This window comes from Gadus morhua, chromosome 13, assembly GCF_902167405.1.
Source record: "Gadus morhua chromosome 13, gadMor3.0, whole genome shotgun sequence".
In the NCBI taxonomy this organism is placed as follows: domain Eukaryota; kingdom Metazoa; phylum Chordata; class Actinopteri; order Gadiformes; family Gadidae; genus Gadus; species Gadus morhua.
Window position 1 is genome coordinate 10,018,291 of NC_044060.1, and position 27,816 is coordinate 10,046,106.

A 27,816-nucleotide genomic window follows, 5' to 3' on the forward strand; every position below is an offset into this window, starting at 1 on the left:
CTCTCTCCCCCCCGCACACACACTGTGCTGACCAACTGTCACCTGACTCATCATCAGCCACACCTGCAAATCTCACCTATGCCACAAGCTTGAAAAGATAAGTTAAGGCCAAGATAAGTTAAGAAGAGGGGATTTTATTTAAGTCAAGTTTAGATGTGGGGAGTTAAGTTGAGTTAAGATGAGTTAAGGAAGGTTAAGATAAAATGAGATGAGGGGAGCTAGTTTTAGATATGATGAGGTGAGTGAAGTAAAGATGAGACACGGTGAGTTAAGTCATGAGATGAGGGGAGTGAAGAGAAGGGAGGAGGAGACAAGGGAAGGAGGATGAGAGGGGGAGAGGATAAGGGGAGAGGAGAGGAGGTGGAGAGAATAAAAGAGAAGATAGTAAAGAAGAGGCGAGGAGGAGAGGAGAGAACAGTACAGAGGATAGTTTGATCCGTTGCATGTTTGTAGTGTTGTGTGTGGGGGACGGTTGGAACCTCCACCAGCTCAGACCAACATGTGTGGCTGGAGCAACACATCTGGAGTCTGGTCGCTGTTTAGCATTCCAGCTACAGAAAGAACAACACACACCAAAGAGAAGGAGAGAGGGGGGCGGGGGCTAGGCAGGAGAGAGAGTGAGAGAGAGAGAGAGAGAGAGAGAGAGAGAGAGAGAGAGAGAGAGAGAGAGGGGGAGAGAGAGAGAGAGAGAGAGAGAGAGAGAGAGAGAGAGGGAGAGAGGGAGAGAGGGAGAGAGAGAGAGAGGGAGAGAGGGAGAGAGAGAGGGAGAGAGGGAGAGAGGGAGAGAGGGAGAGAGAGAGGGAGAGAGGGAGAGAGGGAGAGAGAGAGAGAGAGAGAGAGAGAGAGAGAGAGAGAGAGAGAGAGAGAATAATGATGGGCAGATACCAGAGAGATAGACATAGAGAGCTGTGATCTGTAGTAGAATGCCTCTCTCTAGTGTTTGCTTGGTGTTATGAACTTGTCACCAGTACATTTAGTGTGCTTAACGGGTTCACCCGTGTATTCCACATGGGTGCTACTTTAACTCAGACAAGTCTAGTGAAAGATATGTTTTTCCCCACTATATAGCAGTATAGAAATATAATGATATATTACTTAATAATAAAATATTTTGGCATCAAACCATACACACATTTCACCCAACAACAGCAGAAATGTGTCATTGTTGTAGTGCAATGCACGATGACAGCAGGTTCATAGGACATGCGTGCCGGGTCTGTTCTGTGATTGTTGACACCTTCGTCCCTGACGTCATTTAGTTTTTATTCTATATATTGGAATAGTGAATAGTTGTTTTAAATATAGAATCGTTTTTTTTTTAATATAGTTTACTTTTACAGAAGAGCTGTTTTGGTATAATTGTAGCGGAGTGACAGAGACAGAGTGAGAGTGAAGGATAGAGAGAGACACAAAGAGACAAAGACAGACAGATTAAGATGGAGTCTGAAAGTGAACAGGCCAGACGGTTACTTTTATGAAGTTCAGAACAACTGTGATGAAGGGCAGACTGTTACTGTATCGAAGGGGGTAAAATGTGATTGGACAGATTTTAATAAAGGATAGACTGTAGCTGTGATAAAGCTTGGCCTGAAGCTGTGATAAAGTCCTGCGCTAATTAACTTGACTGGAAGATAATTGTAAGCCAATTGAATAGATCACTCGTCACATTAAAGGATGAATTATTAATAGTTACCTTCATTAGAATAGCCCCTTTAAAACATTAAGGACCTGTGACTGCTTTCTGTACTCGAGAACGTACTAAACTGAACTTAACTCAACCTTATCTTGGTGCTAAATGATATATACGTCTGTGAAGTACACCTATAGAGTCAGTTTTTCATCAAACCAATTCACTAATTAAATAATTAGTCTGATCCCGTCGCCTCCTTGTACACCAACAGCATCACCAGTATATCAAAGAGACAAAGGAAACCAATGTAAGGATATTTATTAAGTTAAACGGAAACATAATAACACAGTGAGCAAGAGGGGTAGTGAATCTGAGCATGGCATTGTGTCTTTCAGCCCAGGTGACAAGAGCAAGGGTGTATTCCCAGGCTGTAGCCTGAGTGCTAATTAATAAATTAGCCTAACCACTAAGGAGGCATATTAACAATGGGGTCATGGTACTACACAGCGGTGTCAGGATTAGCATGCTTATAATCACCTGCTGTATAATTACACTGTACTCCACATTCAGCAGGGGCTAGCCCTGGTGCTAGTACCACTAGCTGCTAGAGGAGCTAGCGTCATAATTTTTGTTTTTATCTACAACCACATCTGTGGAACTAGCTTCCAGAACACTTGCGTCAACACTTTTTTCTTTTAAATAGAGTCTTGAGAGTTTGACTCAGCTTAATTTTTGGTGATTTATCAGGATTTGCCAAACCTTTTTGTAAGATAGATTAATACTTAAGTCATCCCGGAAAGAATAAAAAATATATATCTGCACCGGCATTTGTATTTTCACCTGGTTGTACTTTTATTTTATAAGCATCTGTTTTTTGTCCTATCGTTGTGTTTCATTGATTGTGCTTTAAATGCGAGTCCTGCCAACAAAAAGCCTATGATTTGATAGGTGCTGTAAAAATAAACTTGGCTTGCCTTGCTGGTGACACTCTTGACCTAAGTCATGAAGCACATGTAACATCATCCAATGTGATATCATTAGATATGACTTCATAGAGCTCTATGAGGAAATGCGAATGGGTTTTGAGTTCTATCCCATCTGAGTGAACACATGTGGGTCGGGACCACGATTTGTTCCACCTAATTTGCATATGGGGTTGTAAGTATTCTCTGTGAGCGACTCACAGAGAAGACATACCATGGTGATTTTTTTTTAAACATCCAAAAATGGTCCACTTTAAAGAAAAGGTCCCTACTAACAGACTGCCTCATGATATATATCCACCAGTAATTTAGGCTAATCACTAAATGTGGTGTGATTTTTAGTCTGCATACTTCACATTGATATTACTGTCAGATGTTGAACAAGTTGTGTTAACAAGGATTTCCAGACCTTAAAAGGGGTCGAAGGCCCAAAGGTTTGGAACCACTAGACTTTTACACCCCCTGCTAGGAAAGTATTTAATGAGATCATGAGCAGGGGAACATTTTATTCTGAACTCAATGGTTTAGTTCTAGATGCCTGAAATAGTTAAAACTTTGTGTATGATTAGTAAAAAGTGGCGGCACACCGCATACATTAACTATTGGGACTGACTTTGCCAAGGGTCGTGTCAATTATTGCGTTATTAATATGTACTCGAATGCAGTGTAACAGGGTTGGTTGAAAACATTGAGTAAAATACGCGTTCCGTGGCAAATCCTCACCTACAGTACAAATGAACTCAGAGCAATACAGGTAGTCACAGGTAGAATGAAGCCAGGATCTGACCGAAGACAACATTTGAATGGTAACGGCGTCATCAAATTGGACCAGAGGATGAAACACAATGAGGCACAATGCAATGGCAACAAAGAACCCCAACCACTTCATTTGTAGGTATCCAAATCTCAAATCATCCCCCCCGATAAACCCCCAAAAGAAAACACCTAAATTCACCGGTGCCTCCTAGAAAACCCTTAATACGGCCGTCGTACACACTGCATCTGTCGCATAACACACAAGGACATAATAAATCCAGTAAACTGAACATCCGGGAAACGAAACATGATCTGCAAAAACGTGGAATGTTTCATTTTTTCCGCCCTTCAACCTCGTAATGATGGAGTAAAAAGCGACATGATTGGTGGATGCGGCAAAGGAGAAATGTAAAGCGCGAGTCCGTACGGCTCCGTGTGTTGCATTGATGTGCTGTGCTCGTCTGGGCTGCGCGTCTCCTCTCCTGTGACAGCGGCCAACGGGACGCGGTGCGATCCCTGGGTCGGAAAAGACGATTCTCCCATTCTATCGTTCTGCGGTAAGAAAACCTCGACTAGATCACGCGCCATACGATCGCTATACGCTATCAACGTGAATAAGCAGGGGGAAAGTGCACACAATGGTGCTGGTCTGCGATGTGCCGCTAGCTCTCAGCCAAACGCAGAAAAGACACTCCTTTTGCTTGACAGCTGCGGGGCCAATGGAAATATGCATCGACCCAGCTGCGCTAAGCTGCAGCCAATGAACGATCCCAGAGCTGCGGGTCCAATGGTAGGTTAGGGTGCTGCAGCTCCACCGCTGCTAAACTTCCACCAAATAATAGCTGTTTGTATTTTGGCTGCTGCAGTGGCCATTTTAGGTAAGTCATGTCTTTTTAACTTTTGCGTTTCGGACCCGCCGTGTCTCCGTGGACATGGGGATGTGTGTGTGGGACGTGGACAGTGTGGAAGTGTGGTAGTGGAGTGAATGAAGTCCTCCACGGAACGGGTAGCTGCTGGCTTTGTGGAGGATTTGAAGAAATTGCTCGGAGTTCCCCCCTCCTCCTCCCTCTCTCGCTCGCTCTCTCTCCCCTCCTCCTCCTCCACCCGTCTCCCACCGCCTCCTTCTAATTTTTTATGCATTTTTCTAAACTGTCATGGCGTATTTGTGTCCTTGGAAATAAATGCGGCTGAAAGCGCTAGTGTTTGGTGATAACCGGAGGATGACTCTCTGGTGAGCGGGGGGTCCGGTGTCCGGAGCAGGTGAGCAGTCGCCGGAGAGGGAAGGAGGTGATGTCCCTGAGAAGGACTTTAGAGGGTGTTCACACGTGGAAGGAGCGGAATATATAACACTGATGCAGTGACATTACACCGCTAGCAAAGCGGGCTAGCTCAGCAGCTAAGATTGCTAACGTGAAATAGGACACGCTGTGTCCTTTCTATGTCGGTTGTGTGTTATTTTATTTTGAGGCGCCGTTTTGCTGCTGGGAAAACAGTGGGAAGTTTGTTTTGCTCTGCAACTTGTGGCGATTGTATGGCTGAGTGTATCTGGGGCTAGCTGCATTAGCTGGGGTAGCCGTTACGACTGGCAGTCGTTATAAACCAACATGAAATCAAAGCTAGCTGATTAGCCTACTAGCTTACTGACACATTGCATAGGGGGACCATGCATGTGTTTGGCTGACACGCACACACACCTTGACCTGGCCAGGTGCAATAGCGCGCACGCGCCCGTGCCCCAGACAAAGGGCGCGCGTGCAGGTAACCAAATTGCAGCTCTGGTATTCTGGTTAATTGATAATGCACCAAACCAAGCGACTGCTTACAATATGAAAATAACATAATATAAATTATAACGGTTATAACGTTTTGTCTCGTTATAGGCAGCTATGGAAAGTTGTTTGCCAGCAGCAGAAATGACTAATTCATTAGGCGAGTAAAGTGTTTCTAGCTTCAGTTTCCATGGAAATTAATACATAAAGTGGGTGACTTTAAACATATTTTGAAGAGGTACGGATGCTGTAGGATGTGTGTTTAAGTTGAGAGTTGGAAGTTTGGGTCTTGGTTTTTCTTCACCAGTGGTTCACAACCTTTTAGTCGGGACAACAATTGGGATCCCCTGATATGCGTGTGGGTACCATTATATTGCTGACACAAGTTATTGATATTTGATGAACCATTTTAGCAAACAAGATGATCCATTTAATAATAAACGTCTCAGAGACGTTTTGTGTATCTGACTGCGTAATAAACTATAGCCATGAGCAAATCCCTAATGTGTTGTAGAGCGATCTGATAATGTTCACTGGTACATTGATATAACTGACATATGTGGTTTAGGTAAAAACAATCAGTGTGGAAGCAGATGCACAAAAGTTTAAAAAGCTCGTAATGGGGTCACGGCCGGGCTAAAAAAGTTTTGAACCACTGGTTCCCACTCTGATGATCTAGGGTGTTCAAACCGTCTAAAAACTTTTTTTCCCTTGTGGAAGGAACATCAGCGTTTGTCCGACCAATTAGACTTTGGTCGAACACGTGCATATCAAAGAACCAACCAATGGATCAACCGAGCAGACCTTTACGGCTGTAAAAGAACAACAAGAAAGACCATCTATTGTTTGGATGTAAAGTACACCAGACTTGCCTTCGGGACATACATCGGCCCTCTTTGTCTTGCTCATCCTCAAATCCTTGCCTGATGTGGGAGGGGTTTGCTGTACTTTGCACACAAAACTGGGTGTTGATGCAAGAGTGTGTGAGTGCACGTGGTGACTGCCAGATGTTTATCTCATTGACACTATTCTTAAGCTTTCACTATTTTATACCTCATCCTGTAGCAGATGACTCATCTAAGTCATAGTGGTTGATTTCAAAGCACATCATGATTCTTTAGTCTTGACTCATTTAGCCGACACTTTCACTCAGAGCCACTTGCGGTGAATTCAGATGCAGGCCTTGAAGGGACAGGTAGCGGCATCTCACTCAAGGAGGCCTACGGCTAGACTGTGTGGATGTTGGGATTCAAACCCAGAACCTTTCAGCTGAGAGTCAGACACTCTAAAGTCTAGACTATCCCGTCATGGGTTACAGGGTAAACCAATACTAGAAAAATATTGCAATTGTTTCCTACGAGTTGCATCCATGTGAAACAGCGGGAACGTGTTTGTGTCTGTGTGTGTGTTTGTGCTGCGTCTCGTTTCCATTCCCTGGAGGCATAGCGGGCATGCCAAGCGTTTATTGTCCCTCATACGCACGCTAGCTTTCATGTGAGGATGAAAGGCGGGGCGGCAAGTTACGCTTTAACGTTGCGGACGTCGTAGTCTGAACGTATAGTTTTGCGGAATGTACGTATGCATGAAAGTATTGAATTGTCGTCTTTTTCTAGCTTCTTTCAACATTCCTCTCGAAGCAATGCCTTTCACTGCCAAAGCGTTGTAGCCAGTTACCTGTTTCTGTTAAAATTTCTTTAAATTAAGAAGAACTTGCATATTTGTGGTAAAATAATAGAGTTTGCAAACTTACCTTCAAGGTTGGGTATGGCATTCGCTTTTTTGGCCATTTTTGCAAAATTACTTGAAATCCTTATCATAACCCACTTACAGCCACTGAGTTAGAAGTACTGATATGAAAATTAAACAAGTCAATCATCTGTGGAACGGGCAGGGCTCGAAAAACTCCAGCCAATTATTTCCAGAGCCACCGAGTTGCATTGGACAGTAAGTACGTCAATCAAACGGTCGTACTGCACTCCCCCCGCGCGCAGTACTCATGACCCAGAGCAAGCTCCGTTTTGTTGTTATCCTGCGGTAGCTACTGGAACTAGTTAATCCACATTTGGACCTAGCAGTAGAAGACAATTTCCATGGCAGACAAGAAGCCACCATCCCCATGTTGTTTTTTCAATGTTGCCATGTTGTTTAACGAAAACCTACGCTAGCCTGGCTCGCTCTTGCGCATCTGTGTTCGCGCTCGTGCATGATTGCGCGTCCAGGTACTTGGAATGGGTGGAGTCAGAGTCAGCGTTGAAGGAGAGGGGGTAGGACCATTTGAGTTGTGTGTTTTCAAAATCTGCTGGCGTTTCGCAAATCCCATACCCAACCTTTAAGGAATCACAAACTCAAGTATAGGGGAACTGGGGAAGTCAGATTACTGCATAGTGCATACCATGTCAAAGGTTTAATAACACTGACCTTGATCTCAATGTTGACATTATATAAATGTACTCATTCATTGTCAAAACACACCTACATGTATGAAAAAAAACAACAAGCAAGAAAACCCTTAACAACACAAACCAACATTTCATTGAGCATGAAATTAATAACCATAAAATACATTAAATGTAAGGCTGCCCCTTCATTGTGATGGAGCTCAAAAGATTATTAGGCCGTACATGGTATTAGTGCATTAGAGTAGGGCGAACACAAATTACTCAATACACCTCCTAAGGTCTCCGGTATCCTGATGTTTAGGGGGTTTGCCGTAGTATAGTTTGGCATCAAAATAGTTGTTGTAGAAGTCATCATTTTGGTATCGTGACATGACTAATTCTGAATTCTAAAAAAGTATTCTGGATATATATTTACGTGCCCCTGGCCGATATGACCTTTGTGAATAAGTGTGTGTGTGTATGTGTGTTAATCCTGAATGGTGTGTGTGATAACTGGGGTATGCTCTGTTGTTTCCACTGCTCATCCAGCAGCGTATTGGATGCCAGCCCGACGGTTGCAGATCTGTAGCTCCACCCCCTCAAGATGACCTGTTAGGAAAAATCAAGCTTTCCTGCAGAAGTAGCAGGAAATGATCTGGGTCCTAAAGCCAGTTGTTTTATAAAATAGCCTGGAAGTTTGCATACCTGCTACAGTCCGACCAACTGTCTCTCAAATCTATCTGCTCTCTAAATGCTACCATCATCATTTATCACACTCTTCTGTCCAAAGCTACTTACATTGGAGCTGGTAGGGATTAGGGGATCTTACTCAAGGTTGTCTACAGGTAGGATATTGGAGATACAACCCTTGACCTTTTACCTGGGATCAGAACACCCTCAACACTAGACTACCCTGCCTCTCTCCTATGAAACCTAATGGAGTTCATAGTGCCTGCTGTGAACCATAGCTGATGCAAGCAGCAGTACAGAGCTGTTTGTCTGCCTTGTTCTCCTATCTCTTCCCCTGATGCCAGATATCAATCAGAATCAGAATCTCCTCCTCGAGTGGGGATGGGTACTGAAACCTGGTTATTAAATGGGCCCCGAATTCAACATTTTAAATACCATATCGGTAAGCTCAGATGATATCGTTTCTGATCTCGGTACTGGGTAGAAATAACTAGTCGTTATCTTGCACATTTGATCTTGTATACGCCGTTTCCATTCCGCAACACGATTTTAACAATTGTCTATGATGTACTGTGTCTCTTCCCAATCCAAGAGGGATCTCTCTCGGAGCGCCTGTGTGTGAGCCGGGGGGCGGGCAGCTCTATAGCGAGTCGCTTGCTACACACGGCAACACGGCAGCACGCAAACACAGATACGCACACAACAATGGCGAAAATAACTAAATGTTCAAAAATGCGGTTTCACTTCACCAAAATTACCGCTGTGCTTGTGGCCTTAAGTGCAACAAATAAAGTGAGCCCAGCCACACACGGACTTAAAGGTGTGATATCATGCTTCGTCGACTTTTCCCTTTGCTGACTGTTATTTGCCGTATACATGTTTTACGACTGCTAAACTAGAAAAATCTAAGTCTGAGCAAGGGGGAATATTCGCGCCCATAGCTAATGCCCCTCAATATGTGCGTGTAACAGCTCGTTTGCGCTCAAACTTTACTTCTGTAATAGTGTGACTTCAGATTGTGCAGTTGGCGGCGCTAAAGTGCAGAAGTCAGAACTCCCGGCTCACCCTCAATGTTAACTACTTCTCAGGGACATGAATTTGCCATCACATGAATTTGATCTGAAACAACCGGTTAATTTATTTATTGTTTTTAGCCTTACATTTATTAGTACAATTTACTACCCATTACATCTGTTGAAGGTGGATTTTTTTAATGTGTATAATGCTGGATATTAATGAATATTAATGTGTCATATTATATTTCATCCATTATATTCTCAGTAAAATCGATGACGCTTGGTCCAAAAACAAACAAAAGAACTTTTAAGAGTACCGTTAAAATCGTAACAATACCCGTCCCTAATCTCAAGATATGCTTTGCGATGCTTGAAACCTTCCAAGTGGATATTTGGGATAACCCTCCAGTCTGTTGGCTGGAGGGTTATCACTACGCTATCCTGACCCCCAAAAGTTATTTCAAATAATGTAACATAGGCCTTGTGTGTGTGTGTGTGTGTGTGTGTGTGTGTGTGTGTGTGTGTGTGTGTGTGTGTGTGTGTGTGTGTGTGTGTGTGTGTGTGTGTGTGTGTGTGTGTGTGTGTGTGTGTGTGTGTGTGTGTGTCCAACGCAAGGAACCAATTAGCAACATACATAGAAGCAGATGTCCCCCCGGCAGCCATACATGACCACACTCCATACATACTTTTGTAGTGCTAATTATAGTTTCATTATAGGGTGCTGATAGAATTTAGAAAGGTATGGTTTTTGAAAATGGCAAGGTTCAGAGATGGTTGTATAGTCGGTGAAACTAGTCTTACTCTCCAGAAACCATTATAAACTTAAAAGAGAGCGGGAGAGTGATCTGTTTTTGTCAGCGGTTAAGTTTTCAGAGGTCAGTTCTTGAGATTATTCCTCAATTGGCCATCATAGTAATACTTGACACTCTACTCATTGCTGACTCTATCCACAGCTGACGCATTAGTTTAGATTTCTCCCTCACAGGTTTCTCATCCGTTGTTTCACAAAGAGGTTTGACAAGCACACGAAGGGGCACAGGATGTCAAATCCCTTTTGATGTCATTTGATGGCATAATTTTCACTTTAACTGTTGAACTTAATGTATATAAATTCGTCTACATAACTACAACATAAAATCCCCAACCCTTTTCCATCTTAATCTTTTTTGTTTCAATTGTTTTGAATTCTCTTTGCACCACAATACTACTCAATTAATCAAATGCTCTTACTTCAATTATTGGATGGCTTACCTGTCTGTCTACCTACCCGATTGGCTACTAGGGGTGTAACGGTACACTGAAGTCATGGTTTGGTTCATACCTCGGTTCAGACATCACGGTTCGCTACGAGTTGGAACAATGAAGGGAAAAGAAAAAACAAAAATGCAGAAGGCAATTTTTTTTTTATTGTGCATGTCTCAGGTTGTACCACCTAGTGTCATACAGTTTCTCCCCTGAGCTAGCTGCAACAGCCTGAACTGTTTAATCTAAGATGTAAACCGTGAACAATAAGTACCCCACATCATCTCCAGACTCCATCCGTAACTTGTAAACAAAATAAGACAATCACTTATAAAACTGAAAATGCAGCATGTTTTATTTATGAAAGTGCAAAGTACACAGAATTACAGCCACTACGAGCCAATGCGCTTTCCACAAACTTGCCGTTTTTTAGAGGCGGGTCAAGGTGGAGGGTGGGGCTATGGCCCTGAGCAGCTTGCGGCCACGGTATCATGCGCTCGTGTTTACAGTGGATGTATCGCAATGGCGAGGTGCACACAGCCTTTGGCCGTGTTCTGTTAATATTCTAGAACACTCCGGGTGCTCCAGCGGGAATCCTGGAGCTCCGACTATATCTAAATACATAGGGATGGGTCTGAATATTTGATTATTCGTTCCCGAGGGTCAAAATCGATTTTTACCATTTGGACCGTTAACATTTTTATAAAGTTTTTCACAAGCCTTTGTTTCCCTGGTAACACCTGAGGGTTTGACTAATACCTGGAATAATCATTACCTTCCCGTAAGGTTCTGCAATGGAAACGTTGTTTACTCATCCAGTAAATAGGACAGACCTTAGCTACGACGGCAACGGGAGGTATTCTAGTCCACTCAGCTATGAGCCAGAGAGCTAACGTTATGCATTGTACATATTTATAATTCAAGATTCATCCCAGCCTTTATACAACAGATACTCTAGGGTCTATAGTAGGGATGCAAATTATCGAGTAATTCATTAATCGATAGTTGTTTCATCTTATCGATCGATGATCGATTAATTGATAAGCGGCAATTCTTCTGAGAAGCTGAATTTCCTTCTGAATGTGACACATTTAGGTGGTAATTCAACGAAGTCGTTTAGTTGTTGTACTTTAAAATACTTCCACATATTGTGCATTTGGCGTCTTTGTCGTCATTAACCAACTTAAAGTGGCTCCATACTGCACTCCGTTTTGCCCTCTTCATCGTGTCAGTGTCCCGCTTTTCGTTTGTCTTGTCCTGCCGTGTTCCAATACCCGTACTGTCCGTACTTACTAGCCAAAATTTGAGTACGCAGTACTCAATTCAGATCCGGCGAAAAGAAGTATACTTCAAGGACCCGGATGCCGTACTCAAAACGGGCTAATCGTGAAGTGTGGATCGAAGGACACTCCCCGTACTCAACGGCAGCCTTCTTAGCTACGTAGCAGAAGAGGCGGAGCCAGGCTGAGCCAAAGTCGGCGCATTTTCCACATAGCCTGCATTAATAGTCATTTTGTAGTTTTTATAGTTTTTATAGCTTTTTATAGCTGCTAGGCGTAAAGAGTTCACCGTTAAAACCGGGATGTTTATTGCGGGGGAGGAGCCACGGCGGCAGTCGTGATCGTAATTTCCGGTTAGTGCACCACGGAGTACTCGATTTGGAACAGCACTCACATCTGAAAAATTAACGTAGTAGCCAGTGCGGATAGTATACTTCCTTTAAGTATACTCATGGAAGTACGGGTATTGGAACACGGCCCTGCTTTGCTTGTGTTCCCGCTTGTGTTCCCGCGTGTGCGTCAACTACGTCTGGCGTCAAGTGCGCCCTCACGTGGACGGTTGGGGGATTACGGGTTAAAATGCGATTAATTGCAAGTAATTTATTTTAATCGAGTAATCTCTTATCGACAATTAATCGATAATCGATTAATTGTTTGCATCCCTAGTCTACAGCATATAACCTCGTTGTCTGATTACAGTTTAATTCATTTTTCACAATTTACCGGCTCTCGTTTTGAAGACCGAATCACCGCGCCATTCGTTTCAATGGGATTCGCGATACTATACCACTGATACTATAGGGTCTATAGTAGAGCCCGACCGATATAGGATTTTTAAGGCCGATACCGATACGAATATTTTGTGATTTAAAAATCCGATATGCCGATATATCGGCCGATATATATATATATATAAAAAAATCCAGAAACGCGCAACAAAACAAACAGATTTCCCTAACATTGGTTAGTTGTAGTTATCCTTTAAATCCTTTTCACTCTCAGCTAACACGTAACAACAGCAAAACTGGACATGGTAATCATGAATTAAGTCATGCATATCGACTTCAGTGAATTGATGGGGATGTTCTTTTAATTGTTATTCAAGCAATGTATGTCTCGTGACAGTTGCCAACTTACCAAGAACACACTTGCACACATGAACAACACCGATGATCTCCGTCGATCTCCGTCATTCACTCTGCCTAACTCTGGCTGAATCAGCGGGTTTGGGCGTTTTTTTTTATTTTTTATATATTCATTTATCGGCCATTATAAATGCCGATACCGAATAGTTTGAAAAATGCCTAATATCGGACGATAATATCGGCCTGCCGATATATCGGTCGGGCTCTAGTCTATAGCATATAACCGCGTTTTCTGGTTAGTTAAAGGCATTTTTCACAACAGACATTTTGACTCGAACTACTTTGCAGGTAGTTTTTTTTTAAATTTAAGATATTAAGTGATTTCTTGTCAATGATCCATGGCTGCCTTTGTGAATGTAGGCACTAGGGCTGCAACTAACGATTATTTTTATAATCGATTAATCGATCGATCCTTTTTTAGATTAATCGATGAATCGGATAAAAAAACATTTGTAATTGCCGCATCTTTATTCAAAAACTGAACATTACATCAAATTCACAGTGCAGACTGAAGTGTAAAAACACCAGGTTATTGCTCCAACGTCGCAGAACTATTAAAAGTCATATTAAATGATAATAAAATAAAAAAACATAACTGGGATAACACAAAAACAACATACAATGTATGATATACATTTATATATACACACAGTATATCTCTGTGTAAATCCATGCACCGAACCGTGACGTCCGTACCGACTCGGTTCAATATGAATACATATATCGTTCCACCCTACCTACATTCGCATTCTGTCCCTGCACTCATTGGTCTGCCTCGCCTTCCAAAAGGCGAGGCAGACCTCTTGCTTAATCTAGGGAGCTTTTCATGTGTTTAGGGGAGAGTCTTTGGAGTCTCGCCTGGACACTTTCAAATACTAGTGTAATCTGGATAGTCTCTCCGAATTGCCTACCCCACCTTTAAACGCTGTTCTACATTCCATTTTAAAAAAACCACACCTGTATATTAAGTAGGTGTATAGAATTGTCGTGTTTGCATTGGCATTTGATTAATGTCCAGTAATAGCCATGCAAGTCATTCGTTATCAAAGCCGTTGTGTATTTATGGTGTTCAGGTGGGGCTGTTTATATAAGCATACTAACCCCTATCTGAACTTTAAACATCCAGCACCAGCAATGTCCTGATTGCTCATATTTGTCTTATTGTTGATAAGGTGTGATCTTCTGTTCACCACAGAAAATTTCTGGAGGGGGAAACTCTTCCCTTTATTTGTGAATGCCCCACACCATCACACACTGTCACTTGTGAGAAAAATCTAGTTTGAACGGATATCGAATATCGAATATATTTGAATATCTACAAGTGCGGCTCTTTTTTTTTATTCACAATTTTACAGCAGTGGAGAACAGGATATACTATTATTCGCTTGATCAGCGCGCGTGCTACTGCGATGAGATGGCAAACAATAAAATAAAAACCCAACGGTCTAATCATAGACTTTAAAAAATGCGCTGCACAACATGTCACTAATATCGAATAAAAAGTGACAACCCTAATATGCTAATATATTGACAAGAAAATTTGCTTGTACTTTTTTGAATTCGAAAAGCATTTGAAAATTCTGTTCGTTCGACCTGTCTCGGCCACAGTCGATGCACGCACTCGGTGAATGGTAAACTATGAAAATGGGCAACAGGCCTGATGATGACGGTGACACACAGATACCATCGACTGTTGAGGAGGAGAGAGCCTTGGGCTCCAGAATGGAAGATAATATCCCAGACGGGGCTCAACTTTACTGGTCACATTGCTGTTCACTTTTGTCAAGGATTTTCTGTTCACATTTCTCCTTTTTTATTTATCCATTTTCCATCTAAATTGCTCTAAAAACACCTCTGCAACCGCTTCCTTATCTTTGCCATTCTATGCTCGGTCATTGGTGGCAGGTGGCGTTTCATCACTTGTTTTAGGAGGGTGTGTGAGTGTGTGTGGGAACCTCTTCTCCCTCACTAATGTTTGAAGGCCTTTTGATTATGTGACCGGGTCATGTGACTCTTTTCTCCTCCTATGTTCACAGATGCAGTGAAGGATAGACGATGAAGATACACAAAAAGGACAAGCAGCAGGTTTGTACACACACACACACACACACACACACACACACACACACACACACACACACACACACACACACACACACACACACACACACACACACACACACACACACACACACACACACACACACACACACTCTCTATCTGTGTCATACGATTTACTCTCTTTGATAGTTAGTATTTCACGCTGGCCTTGTGATCAGAAACCTTCTCTCGAGCAGAAGTGTCTTGTGATGTCAGAACACTGATACTCCAGCAGTTCTAGTTCTGTGAAAACTGTGTCAAGCATCGTCTGTCTAAAAACTTGGGACTGTAGGATGTTCTTGCTCTTGATTTCGCTGTTTTGGTCCACCCTGGTGTATCCACCAGCACTACCTTTATCGATCCCTATCGTCTGTTCTGCTGTTCTGCTGACCAAGAGGCCTCTGAGCTGGGTGTGGGTGTTATGGAGATTTTTCTGAGCAGGTGTACCTCTCCAGAGTTCTGACGGATCCCCCTAGCCTGGGTCCATGGTGTTCTGGGTTAGCTTTCAGCTTCATTCTATCTTCTCTCGTCCTTCTCAATTTATGGGATGGATTTGACTTTATATTCAGGGTTTCCGCAGGGTTGTTAAAGGTATTAAAAGGTAGTAAATGAAATTAGCCCAAATTAAGGCCATTAAAAAGTAGTAAATGTCATCTGATGAGGTATTACATTTCCAACAAGGCCTATGAGTTTTTCAATTTGGGTAATTTACGTGAATCTCCTAAAATTCCTAAAACTTGCGTGGATTTAGTTTTATGTTGCGAGTAGGACCTGAGTGATATCAATGATGTCACGTGGTGTGTGCGCTGAAACATCTGGATATACCTGACTGGCTTGCTGCCAAACCCCTTGAGTTTGCTTCTGTTAGTTCAAAGTAATTTGATAGACAATAATGGGGAATGCACATTTTTTTGAAGTTGCCGTGAGACCGGTAGACACCCGCGTTTACATGGACACTTCTGATCCGATTAGAAGTGGAAGAACAGCTCAATCGGAATAAAAAATGATCATATATACGGCCCAATCGGAATACATTTCTCTGATCGGAATATAATTCCATGCAGAATAAAAGAGCTGGTGTAGTCCACTATAATCGAAATGTATAAACTTATTCCGATTGGTTTGGGGTGGGTGCGGCTAATTTTTTACTTAGAGAGATTGCATCAGCAGCTGCAGTATTTTGCGATTGGTCAGTCGGTACTTACATGCATACTGAACTTGACCGCAAGGAAAGTTGATTTTTTGCCTGATTCACATCTTTCTTAGCACTCGGTAACTTATCAACCTCAGCGTGTCCGGTTTCTAAGCGACGTTAACGTCTTTGGCAGACTATTTCTCTGCGGTTCAACACTACGAATGGTAATTGTAAAATGACACACCGTGTGAAGATATTGTTTCGTTTTGGCAAGGTGCCGTGTAATAATGTATAGAACGTCGCCGGTCATCATCGAAAATAATACCTTCAGGGCGAAGCAAGACACATCCGCTTCACATCGCAGTCCGGTTTGCCCTGTCTGGGCTTATTTACCTGGTAATGACTGGCGTTCTGTACTACAACATTATCCCTTACATATATCATATAAGTCCAGACCAACCTAACGGTTGTGTGTGAGAGACATACGAACGTAAGCTCACCAATTTTGTAAATGCCATAGGCCTATATACAGTACATTCGGATTGCATGATAGGAATAGATCTATTCTGATTAGAAATCTAATTGGATCAGAAGTGTCCATGTAAACGCGGCTGGTGTTGTGTGTAACGCGGTACTTTTTCATGTAAAACCACACTGTAATAACAATATTTAACGAGGTAATTATAACTTAATTTCAACACTGGACACAAAAACTCTCTCACTGGAACTCTCTGTCTATGTCTACTTTGTAACATATTGATTAAAAACTATGGACCGAGTACCGTTGGGACATCTTGATTCATCCAACTCCTATGGTCTCTCTTTCTCTTTCTCTTTCTCTTTCTCTTTCTCTTTCTTTCTCTCTTTCTCTCTCTCTCGTGTGCTGGTATTAAAAAATATGGTGAAGGTATTAAAAGGTCGTAAATTCAACTTAAGAATTTCCTTATAAACCCTGATATTGGAAGGTTGGTTTCTCCTTTTTTCGAACCAGTACATTAATGTAAACGGCTCCTACTTTTCCATTTATACCTGAAATTCTAAATGCACAGAATTTGCAAGTTCACCTTTTTAAATTCACCAAGAACTCAATAACGGACTCCTCTGAATTTAATAGATATTGAAACCTGTAGCACCATGGCTAATTCTCATCATCTGCTTGGTCTCCTTGCATAGCTGGCTAGCTGTGGGCATTCAGCCTGAAGCCAGTGCATGTAGCATATTTGATGTGCTAGGTTAGTAGCGTGTCAGTTCAGTGTGAAGCACTAGCGATATCCCAGAATTAGCATGAGCTAATTTTACTGCTGCAGTTAAAGATGTGTGTATTGTGTTGTTTGATAAAATGTGTGTGGTGTGCCAAGACAAAATAACACGGCAGATGATAGATTAATTGTTTACCTTTTCTTCACAATACAGTTTTTAAATAAAAGTATTGAAATATCAACTGCATGATTCTTTATTTTTCCATTACGTTAATAGGTGTAATATACTACAGCTAATTTTAATTTATTAAGCTATTGCTTAATCATACAATGCCTATACCTTGTCAAGCACTCTAAAGCAGATGGAATCAGACTTGCCAAAGAGAGGGAGAAGAAGGAATCCTTGTGAAAATAGGACTGCAATTACCTCTTGTCTGTTTTGCATTGATGTCAATGCTTTGTCCAAAAGAATAAATACTGTTTGAATTGGAGAGGGAGGGAGGGAGTGAGGGAGGGGTCCAGTAGGGGGGAGTCCAGAAGGGGGGAGTATCTCCACTCATGCGGTGAATGGCTCACTCATGAGATCACCAGGTGAACTCCTCACTGATGACATCACCAGGTGAACGCCTCATTGATGACATCAGCAGGCATAGCGTTGTGACTTCACCATATGCCAAACTGCGTCGTGGTGACATCACTAGGTGCAGACCTGGATTCCAGCATGCTGCTAGGTTGACCTAGTTATGGGGCGGAGAGTCTGCTGCTGGTGGCCCACTTACCCTCTATATTATCTGAATGGATGTCCGTATATAAACCTCAGAGAATTGTATTTTAATTATTTCTTAAGTTAGAGAGTAAGTAAAGAAAGGTGCTATTAAGGAGCAGGTATAGGTTGGACCTTGGATACAGAGACGGGTCATTAAGGAGCAGGTAGGAGCTAGGCAATAAGAAGGGTTATTCAGAAGCAGTTAGGGGTTAGACAGTGAATGCAGTGATGGGTCATTCAGGAGCAGGTAGGGGTTAGACAAATAGGACATTAAGCAGCAGGTAGGGGTTGGACAGTGAATACAGAAACGGGTCATTAAGGAACGGGTCGCGGTTAGACAAAACAGGCAGGAAACTAACGAGCACAAGAAGGTGCTAGACAGTATAGAGACGGGTCATTAAGGAGCAGGTAGGGGTTAGACTACAGAAGGCTCATTATGGAGCAGGTAGGTCATTAAGGAGCAGTTTGGGGTTAGACTGTACAGAGATGGATCATTAAGGAGCAGGTAGGGGCTCAACTGAATACAGAGACGGATAATCAAGGACCAGTAGGGGTGGACGGTGGATGAACCATTCAAGTTATTGACATATATATAAATATAAAGATTGAGGTAGACAGGTGGATGAAGTAGAGCGTTACCTTGGTAACCATGTGTTTATGTCCACCTCCCCACAGCTTTGGCACAAAGAGCCTGTTTCCATGGCTACCGTCCTGGACTTCAAAAAAAAAAAAATGGTAGACTGTGTGATCCACTAAGATGATATCGAACCTCTGAGTGTGGTCACATCTGGTTTAGCTACGCTTTGGCAACCCTGTACATGGTGGACTCACTCTTTTGGTCTCTGGATTTCAGTGGCTAGCTCTCCATTCAATTTCACAATAGCTTTATTTGGATGGAAAATAAACATTGACAACTGCCAATGCAGTCAAAATATTTGGGGGAAATAAATGTCTAATTCTATAAAACGTTTAAAAGTGCAGCAGAAAGAGGTGGTTCTCTATTTTGCCTTCTTTCCGTTTGATTCTGTCACTGTCTATACATATTTCTGTCTGTCAATTTCGCACTATATATTAGAATTTCCGTTTGTCTCTCACTATATCTCTAGATATTTCTGTATTGAATATATATTTATTTATGTGTCTCTGTCCCTATCTATCTTTCTGTTTATCTTTCTGTTTGTCTATGTCCTCCCTATCTATCTATCTATCTATCTATCTATCTATCTATCTATCTATCTATCTATCTATCTATCTATCTATCTATCTATCTATCTATCTATCTATCTATCTATCTATCTATCTATCTATCTATCTATCTATCTATCTATATATCTATTTCTGTTTGTCTCTGTCACTATCTATCTATATATTTGTCACTTAAAGACAAAGGTGGCTATTGGGAACAAAAACAAACACGCACACTGTCTGTGTGTCTGGGAATCCAGGTGAACCACTGGGTAATAACAGGTTTGTGGCTTTCCATTGTTGTCATTTTTAATACACATGTTCCCTGTCTGCTGCAGTTTTTTATTCTGTTTTATTATGAAGTAAAGTTCATTATAATAAAATATTCTGTTCAAATTGTAGATAACATACCATACCATACCCTTACCCAATTTTATCCGATTGCATATCGGAAGTCTGATAACGAAAGCAAAGGCAGCATTTGGCTATAAGCACCTATTAATAGTCAGTCGTTGATATTATACTGTATATCAACTACATAAACATGGTAGTATAATGTTGGAGTTGATGCAATATAAACTGACCTAGCCATGGTTCATTTTAATGGTTGTTGGGAGTGTCCAACCATGGTTGATGGTCTACCCAGTGGAATAACCCATCTATCCATCATTAGTCTGGGTGGACACTCCCACTTGTGATGTCACTAATCAGTAGATTTTGAAAGGAATTTTAACGTTAAATCAACATCACTCCTTTTGATTTAATAGGGACCTTAAAAACCTTTTAACAAAGATATTTGAGTATTTTAATGTTCGGTACTCTGTAGTTCTGTCCTTGAATCCCGCATCACCCCCTGATTCGATAACATAAAACATTACTTACTCTATGTCTGCACCGCCCCCCCTAATACGTTTGATTAATTACTGGGAATGACTTAATTAATAGCTTATGCACACAGCTAGCCTACTTAGCTGGCCCGCCAACGCTAGATGGATACAAAAGTAGGTCAGCTAACTTGACTGAGGTTAACTTAAATAGATTGTTGTATAGCTACAGTAGGTGATCAGGTTAACTTCTCAGAAACCTATTTTGTCATTGTCCTGATGTGTGAAGCACTGCATGGTGCTTTAAAGCTAGCGTTTATTTTATTATCATACACACCCAGGCACACTTCAGGCAATCAGGTTTTGCGTCGCCATGCTGGTTGCGTTGTCAACCTGTGCGTGCAGGCGCAATCGGAACTCCAGAGTGATTGGCGGCCAAATTTAGAAGCTTAATTACGAACCGCTGCGCTGCCATGGGAACCGTGGAAGCTTCCTACCGTGAAACACCAGCCCCGACGCTCGTATGCACCAAGGAAACCCATGGCTCAGAAATCAATGAGTTCTAAAGGCCAGCGCTGATCCTGGCTGGCGGAGAACAAAGACGGAGGATGTATAGTTTCATTGTCCGTATAGCGGCATGCACGATCTATACCCCACAGGATGCACACATTCAAACGCACATGCACACACATACAGCTGTGTACCTTGTTGTAGTGATTGCTAATATGTGTCGTGAGACTTTTAGTTTGTTTACATTAATGATTCAGCTGCAATATGAAGGACTTGTTGATGGATTTTTAAAGCCAAAAATGAAATCACGACCTCGACTGCAGTATTTCACATTGTGACATTGTGAAAGGCCGTGCTTGTCTAGCACATGTCGACGAACTAGCTTGCTTTGGAATAGTTCATGTTCAGCGTGCATGTGAGAAGACCAATTAATAATAAAAAAAAAAAATATATATATATATATATACCGTATATATATATAAAAAATGATTAATGTCTGCACGATAGTTTGCCCCCATGTCTGACCTCAGCGTCACGGTGTGGTTAACAGTGGTGAATATTCATATCGGTGTGTGTTTTATGCACACCAGAACTTGTTATTCCTTCCCACCTCCGCACCTCGCCACCTTAGAGGCGAGGACGTTAATGTTCATCCTCATCCTCATGATCATCATCCTCATCCATTAGGGCCCGCATCAACAATACACATGTCCCCATGGTAACGAGGCATCTGTTTTATGCCCTTTATTATTATAACTACCAGTATTAGCTCTGCAATTTGCATGAACACCATAGAAGTTATTAACGATTCTGTATTGGGATAATAGAAGTCATTCTTTACACTGCATTAGTGTTATAGCTATCCATAGCAGTAGTTATTGGTACCCGTAACGTCCAACGGTGGAATAGGGATTGTATTTTCAAAGCTGTCTGCCATTTGGAAGGGCTGCAAAAGTACCAAAGATTGGTTGCATCGTTGGTTCTTTTTTATAAATCCTTGTTTGATGTTCATTGGTTGTTTCAGCTCTTTGCACGTGATTGGTCTAGAACCAACGACCCGATTCCAGCTCATGAGAAGAGTCTGAATCTGACCGTGGTGTTTTTAACAATATGCTACGGTGTATTATTAGTTTAGTCTAATTCTAACGCTCTAATGTTCTACACTAATGTTAACCAAAATAGAACATAATAATAATAAGCTAATTCTGGCAAACGTTCATGCCATGACTTTGCAAGCATTGTTAAATGTTAAGATCTAGAGAAATATTTCTGTAGTTCTGTTTCTCCCCTGCCCGTCCTGTAAGGGAGAAGGTTCAGGAATATCGACCTTTCCAATGTAATGTTAGTCACTTTTGTTTCATGTCAAAATTGGCCACCAAGCTTTTGCGTAAAATATAACAGGAACGCAGAAGTTTTTTTTAGCCATTCAAATGACCAAATATTTGAATGGCTAAAGATAGGATTTTGAAACAAGAGAATAAAACGCCAACATGTTGTCAAAATTCCCTCTCTCTGTCTCTCTACCTCTCCTCACCAGATGCATGGTGGCCTTTTGAAGCATACTCCTTCATCCTCCACTGCGGCAGCCTCCTCTTCCTCGGACCAAAACAGCAGCAACGCACAAACTACATTACCCACGATCCCGCGGGGCCAGCTGGTCCTGGGCCCCAAGGACCAGCTCCGCCTTCTCAACCCTGTGGGTGCCACAGCAACGACCAATCACATCACGGGCCATGCCTCCCGGCACTCCGGAGGAGGAAGAGGAAGTGATGAAGAGGATGGAGGTGGAGGAAGGGCCGGAGCCCGGGTGAAAAAAAAAAGAAAGAAAAAAGAGAAGCGAGAGAAGGAGAAAGCGGAGAAGGAGGAGAGGGAGAGCAGGAAACCAAAGAAACGACGGGAGGAGAAGGAGAAGGAGAGGGAGAAGGAGGTGGAGACGCCTCCTCCTCCCGGCAGGAGGTGGAAGGAAGGGAGGAAGGCGTCTCAGCGAGTGGAGCTGAAGCGGGCGGCGGAGAGGAAGGACCTCAGCCAGGTGCCCGTCAAGGTGCCCGCGAAGAGAGGGAGAAAGCCCAAGATTAAAATCATCCCTCCGGCCCCACCCCCAGGTATGACCGCACCACACCCATGTTTCATCTGTGCTCATATCGTCTGCCTGGAACCACCCTGCCACTTACTCTTTCATGACCCTTTGAACTGTGCTCTGTTACCACAGCAACGGATGCCGAGGCAGTCCCCATGCCCCTCCCCACCCTGGTGGTGAGCACCAAGGCGGGAGGACACCCCCGAATACAGACCTCCCTGGCCCAGGCCAAGGCCCAGAAACCCAGCCAACCCCCAGCCCACAAGCACCCCCCGGCACCCAGACAGACTCCAACACCCAAGCACGCCCCGGCCAACAAGCACGCCCCAGCAACCAGGCATCTCACGACACCCAGACAGGCGCCAGCACCCAAGCAGACCCCAGCATCGAAACACCCTGCAGCACCTAGAAACCCTCCAGCGCCTAAAAACCCTCCGGCGCCCAAGCAGAGGGGACGCAAGCCAAGGTAAGAGCATGACATGGTTTGACTCTGCCTGTGGCTGGCTGCCTGAATGTCTGACTGACAGAATGTCTTTGTGTGTGTGTGTGTGTGTGTGTGTGTGTGTGTGTGTGTGTGTGTGTGTGTGTGTGTGTGTGTGTGTGTGTGTGTGTGTGTGTGTGTGTGTGTGTGTGTGTGTGTGTGTGTGTGTGTGTGTGTGTGAGAGGGAGTCAGGGCTCTTGCTACTTGTTGGAGACTCAGTGTTAAAGAGAGGGGTAGGGGTGGAGAGATTGGGAGGTAGAGAGGGAGTTTCCAAAAAACTCCTGCTGTGTATTTTATTATTTTACTCCTGTTCGCTTTCCACTCTTCCAATTGTGTTGTTTTCTGCCCTCCTACCATATATAGCTGCATCACGCTTTCTGTCCTCTGCCTCTCTAAACCTTCTGATGATTTGGATGTAAAGTTAGAGAAAACTGGAGGTTCTGCGTTTGAGCCCCAATGTCTAGAGTCTCCCTGTAGGCCTCCTAGCACAAGCCGTTCCCTAACCCCAACCTGCTCCTTAGAACCTGTCTCTTTAGAAATAAATCTGCTAAATGGCCAAAGTAAATATTTTTACTTTGGGTAAATAGTAGGTAAAAAGTCTCATGAGCCATTGAGATGTTTCATATTAAAAACAGATCTGCGCTTGTCTTACTGCCATAATATACAACCAGAAATATCTTTAACTATAACTCCAGTCTGAAAGCAGGCAAGCAAGCTGTTTTGATCTATCAGGTCTTAATCAAACAATCTCTGAGATATGCTTAAACTATTTCTTACTTCAGTGTTTGAAGAAATACTCTCCAACTGTCGCTGAAAACCAAGTTTGAGACACAAAACAGCTGGTTGTGAGTTTACCTGTTGGGTGAAGTACATGGATGAATATTTAAATGTGGTTATTAAAACCATTAATTAAGGATGTTTTGCGTCAGTCATCGGTTTGTTGTCTAATCACAGCACTGTTTTTGTATCAACATCCCTTATTTATCCTGACGTGATGTTACTTTGGGTAAATAGTAGGTAAAAAGTCTCATGAGCCATTAAGATGTTTCATATTAAAACAGATCTGCGCTTGTCTTACTGCCATAATATACAACCAGAAATATCTTTAACTATAACTCCAGTCTGAAAGCAGGCATGCAAGCTGTTTTGATCTATCAGGTCTTAATCAAACAATCGCTGAGATATGCTTAAACTATCTCTTACTTCAGTGTTTGAAGAAATACTCTGTACCTGTTGGGTGAAGTACATGGATGAATATTTAAATGTGGTTATTAAAATCATTAATTAAGGATGTTTTGCGTCAGTCATCGGTTTGTTGTCTAATCACAGCACTATTTTTGTATCAACATCCCTTATTTATCCTGACGTGATGTTCATTTTACACACTCAGCTCTTTCTGACGTTTTGATGTTTGTGTTGTAACAGTAATATTGGAAGTTCACTTGTACGTATCTTTAATTAAATCTTAGATGTCAGTTATTCAATCAGTTATGTAAGGGATAATGTCCCACAGCATTGAGAAGAGCCGGGTAATAAATATTATTATTTTTTATTTATTTCTGCAGGTCATGTTGGGTACGATTTTCTTAGGGGTAGTCTAGTGCATCTGTAATTGCATTATTATTATTGGTTATCTTTGGTTATTTTGTGTGAGCTATAATAGCTTACAGTCTGTATTGTATGTAGTGTTTGCTAGCAGTTTTGATCTTTTTGTCTGATCCTGCTAATCAGCTCTCTTGGAAAAGATGTAGTGAGCTTATAAATGACGATTTGATAAAACATAGATTAGAGTTGGTTTGGAAGTTTTTGTTTTATAAGGTCATAGGTTAAGTTTGTGTTTTTGCTGTGTTTTATAGGGTCTTACGTGAAGTTATTTGTTTTCTGTTTTCTTTGGATCACATGGGAGTTTATCTATCGGTGACGGGGCAAAACTAGTAGGTGACAGGAATTACCAAGACATTTTTTGATGCCATAGACGCATTGTAAAATATGTGTCTCTTTACTGCTATTCCTCTGTATTTGTATACATTTTTCTGTCAATTGATTTTCTTTTGTATCACATATTCTCCAAAACATGGGACTTTTGTCATTAAAACATTTATTGTGTTCGCAAGACACTTTGTTAAGCCTTTGACACTTCTACTGCTAACGGTAAGGTTAAGGCTAATGACTTGGCCAAGGTCATACTAACGATACAGCTGACCTCGTCCTACTAACTCAGTGAGGCTAACGCTAACAGAACAGCTGACATCATGCTAACGTTAATGACTGAGTGTGTGTGTTGTGCCCCCGATCTCCCAGAGATCCCGGCGTGGCCCCAGTGGAGAAGAAGAAGAAGGGGAAGAGGAGAAACCAGGAGGTGGTGGTCCCAGAGGGGCCAGAGAGCGACGATGCAGCCTCAGTATCCACCCTGACCCTGGGGGGAGATGACAGCCAGGACCCCCTAGATCACACGGTGAGTGGAGACACACACACACACACACACACACATACACACACACAAAGACACACACAAACCCAGTTCTACCATCAGAATATAAATAAAGTTTATTGTTTTATGTAGACTGTATGGAACAATTTGATAATATAAATGATGAAACTGTGAGGAAGATATTATTATATCATTCCCTCTCTCTTTATCTTTCTCACTCTCTCTCTTTCTGTCTCTTCTCTCTCTATCTCTCTCTTCTCTCTGTGTCTCTCTCACTCGCTCACTCATTCGCTCACTCTGTCTCTCTAAAGAGGTTTGTTGACATCAAAATGTACATTGCCAATGCAGTTAGAAAAATGAAAGGAAGGGAAACAAATAATGTTGACATAATTAACCAAAAAGAAAGCTGTCAAGTATAAATAGGTGAAAAAGGAAGTGATGAAGAGGATGGAGGTGGAGGAAGGGCCGGAGCCCGGGTGAAAATACAAAAAAGAGAAGCGAGAGAAGGAGAAAGCGGAGAAGGAGGAGAGGGAGAGCAGGAAACCAAAGAAACGACGGGAGGAGAAGGAGAGGGAGAAGGAGGTGGAGACGCCTCCTTCTCCCTTTCTCTTTCCCAGGAAAGGGAAAGTAGCTGAGATGTGTAACCCCTGCTCCTCCCCGTCTGGCAGAAGCGGCGGTCGGGCCGGCAGGTGAAGAGGAGGAAGTACAACGAGGACCTGGACTTCAAGGTGGTGGACGACGACGGGGAGACCATCGCCGTGCTGGGGACCGGACGAATCGGGGCCTTCAACGCCACGGCGCTCGCCTGGCAGGCTGAGGTACTGACACACGGATACACGGACACGCACACACATGGATACGGACGCACACACACTCTACTGCAAACACATCTGTTTGTCCTGCTTATTCTCTCTCTGTCTCTCTCTCTCTCTCTCTCTCTCTCTGTCTCTCTGTCTCTCTCTCTCTGTCTCTCTCAGGAGCCACCTGAAGATGAGGCAAACATCATCGAGAAAATTCTGAACGTCAGAACAGTGAAGAAGGAGGTAGTGTGTGTGTTACTTCCTAGAGGAATTCATTTTGATTGATACAGCATGTACGACGTCCCCGTTGTCTGGGTTCTGACATCCTCTCTGTCTGTCGTAACTATTTCTCTGTTGCTCTCCTTTTATCTCGCGCTCTCTCTCTCTCTCTCTCTAGGGTGCTTCTTCAGAGGAGGTAGAAGATGAAGCAGAGGAGTTCTACGTCAAGTACCGAAACTTGTGAGTTTTTAAAGGTCCTTGCCATTTGAGAAGACATCAATAAACATCAGTGGACTATAAACATAGTTTATCAAAGTTTTCTCAACTGAAAATGTCACACAGGCCTTTTTGATTGATTGTGGATTCATGCTGACTGATGTGGACATGCACAGTCCAGAGAGTCCAAAGACCATGCTTTGGGGTTGAAGCTGGAAACACAACTGTCATATTTCTAATGTTATCTGATGGTACTTCATCTCAAAATGTACAAATGTAGTAGAACACCTGTTTTTATGGGAATTTCGGATGAAGTTACTGTTAATACCTTAATTCTTGTGAATTGAGCTAGCATCCTTATCTGTAACCTCGTACCTAATATCTAACCTGTTAACACCTGGATAGCTTACCTGTCTCTCCACCTGGTCCGATGCCAGCATTAAGTGCCTGTGTGTGTGTGTGTGTGTGTGTGTGTGTGTGTGTGTGTGTGTGTCCTGACAGCTCGTACATGCACTGTAAATGGGCCACGCTGGATGAGCTGGAGAAAGACCCACGCATCCACCAGAAGATCAAACGCTTCCGGACCAAGCACGCCCAGATGAAACACCTGTTTATTGAGGTGACGCTCGCGCCTGGGAAACCACCTAACGCTACCTTAAAATACCTTTACGGACAACTGTTATCTGTCTTTAAACCTGGCCTTATGCTACCATTTTAATGATGTTAACCGACTTCTTACCTGAATTAACATACCTTTTAATACATTTACCTGTAACTCAACACTGTATTTTTAATGTTGGCATTCAAATATTGAAACAAGCGAAAGAGTGTGTTGTGTTTGCTGTAAATAACTCTGGCAGTAACATCTCTCCTTCTGTCTGTCTGTCTGTCTGTCTGTCTGTCTGTCTGTCTGTCTGTCTGTCTGTCTGTCTGTCTGTCTGTCTGTCTGTCTGTCTGTCTGTCTGTCTGTGTGTCTGTCTGTCT

At 42.6% G+C, this 27,816-nt stretch overlaps 1 protein-coding gene across 4 annotated transcripts in view; it reads left to right on the forward strand.

The window, feature by feature from the left end:
* The first annotated feature begins 3,607 nt into the window (after positions 1–3,607).
* The window catches only part of chd6 (chromodomain helicase DNA binding protein 6), a 54,322-nt gene continuing 30,113 nt past the window's right edge, over positions 3,608–27,816 (forward strand). For 2 of the 4 annotated variants that reach the window (XM_030373953.1, XM_030373956.1), the window contains exons 1-9: positions 3,608–4,247; positions 14,926–14,974; positions 22,146–22,710; positions 22,818–23,151; positions 25,468–25,621; positions 26,266–26,415; positions 26,575–26,640; positions 26,795–26,856; positions 27,334–27,451. In XM_030373953.1, the coding sequence (XP_030229813.1) occupies positions 14,945–14,974; positions 22,146–22,710; positions 22,818–23,151; positions 25,468–25,621; positions 26,266–26,415; positions 26,575–26,640; positions 26,795–26,856; positions 27,334–27,451 (1,479 nt within the window). In that variant the 5' untranslated portion in view covers positions 3,608–4,247; positions 14,926–14,944. Of the gene's footprint in view, positions 4,248–4,288; positions 4,630–14,925; positions 14,975–22,145; positions 22,711–22,817; positions 23,152–25,467; positions 25,622–26,265; positions 26,416–26,574; positions 26,641–26,794; positions 26,857–27,333; positions 27,452–27,816 lie in introns of those variants that run through there. The other 2 variants (XM_030373955.1, XM_030373954.1) reach the window with 2 other exon arrangements.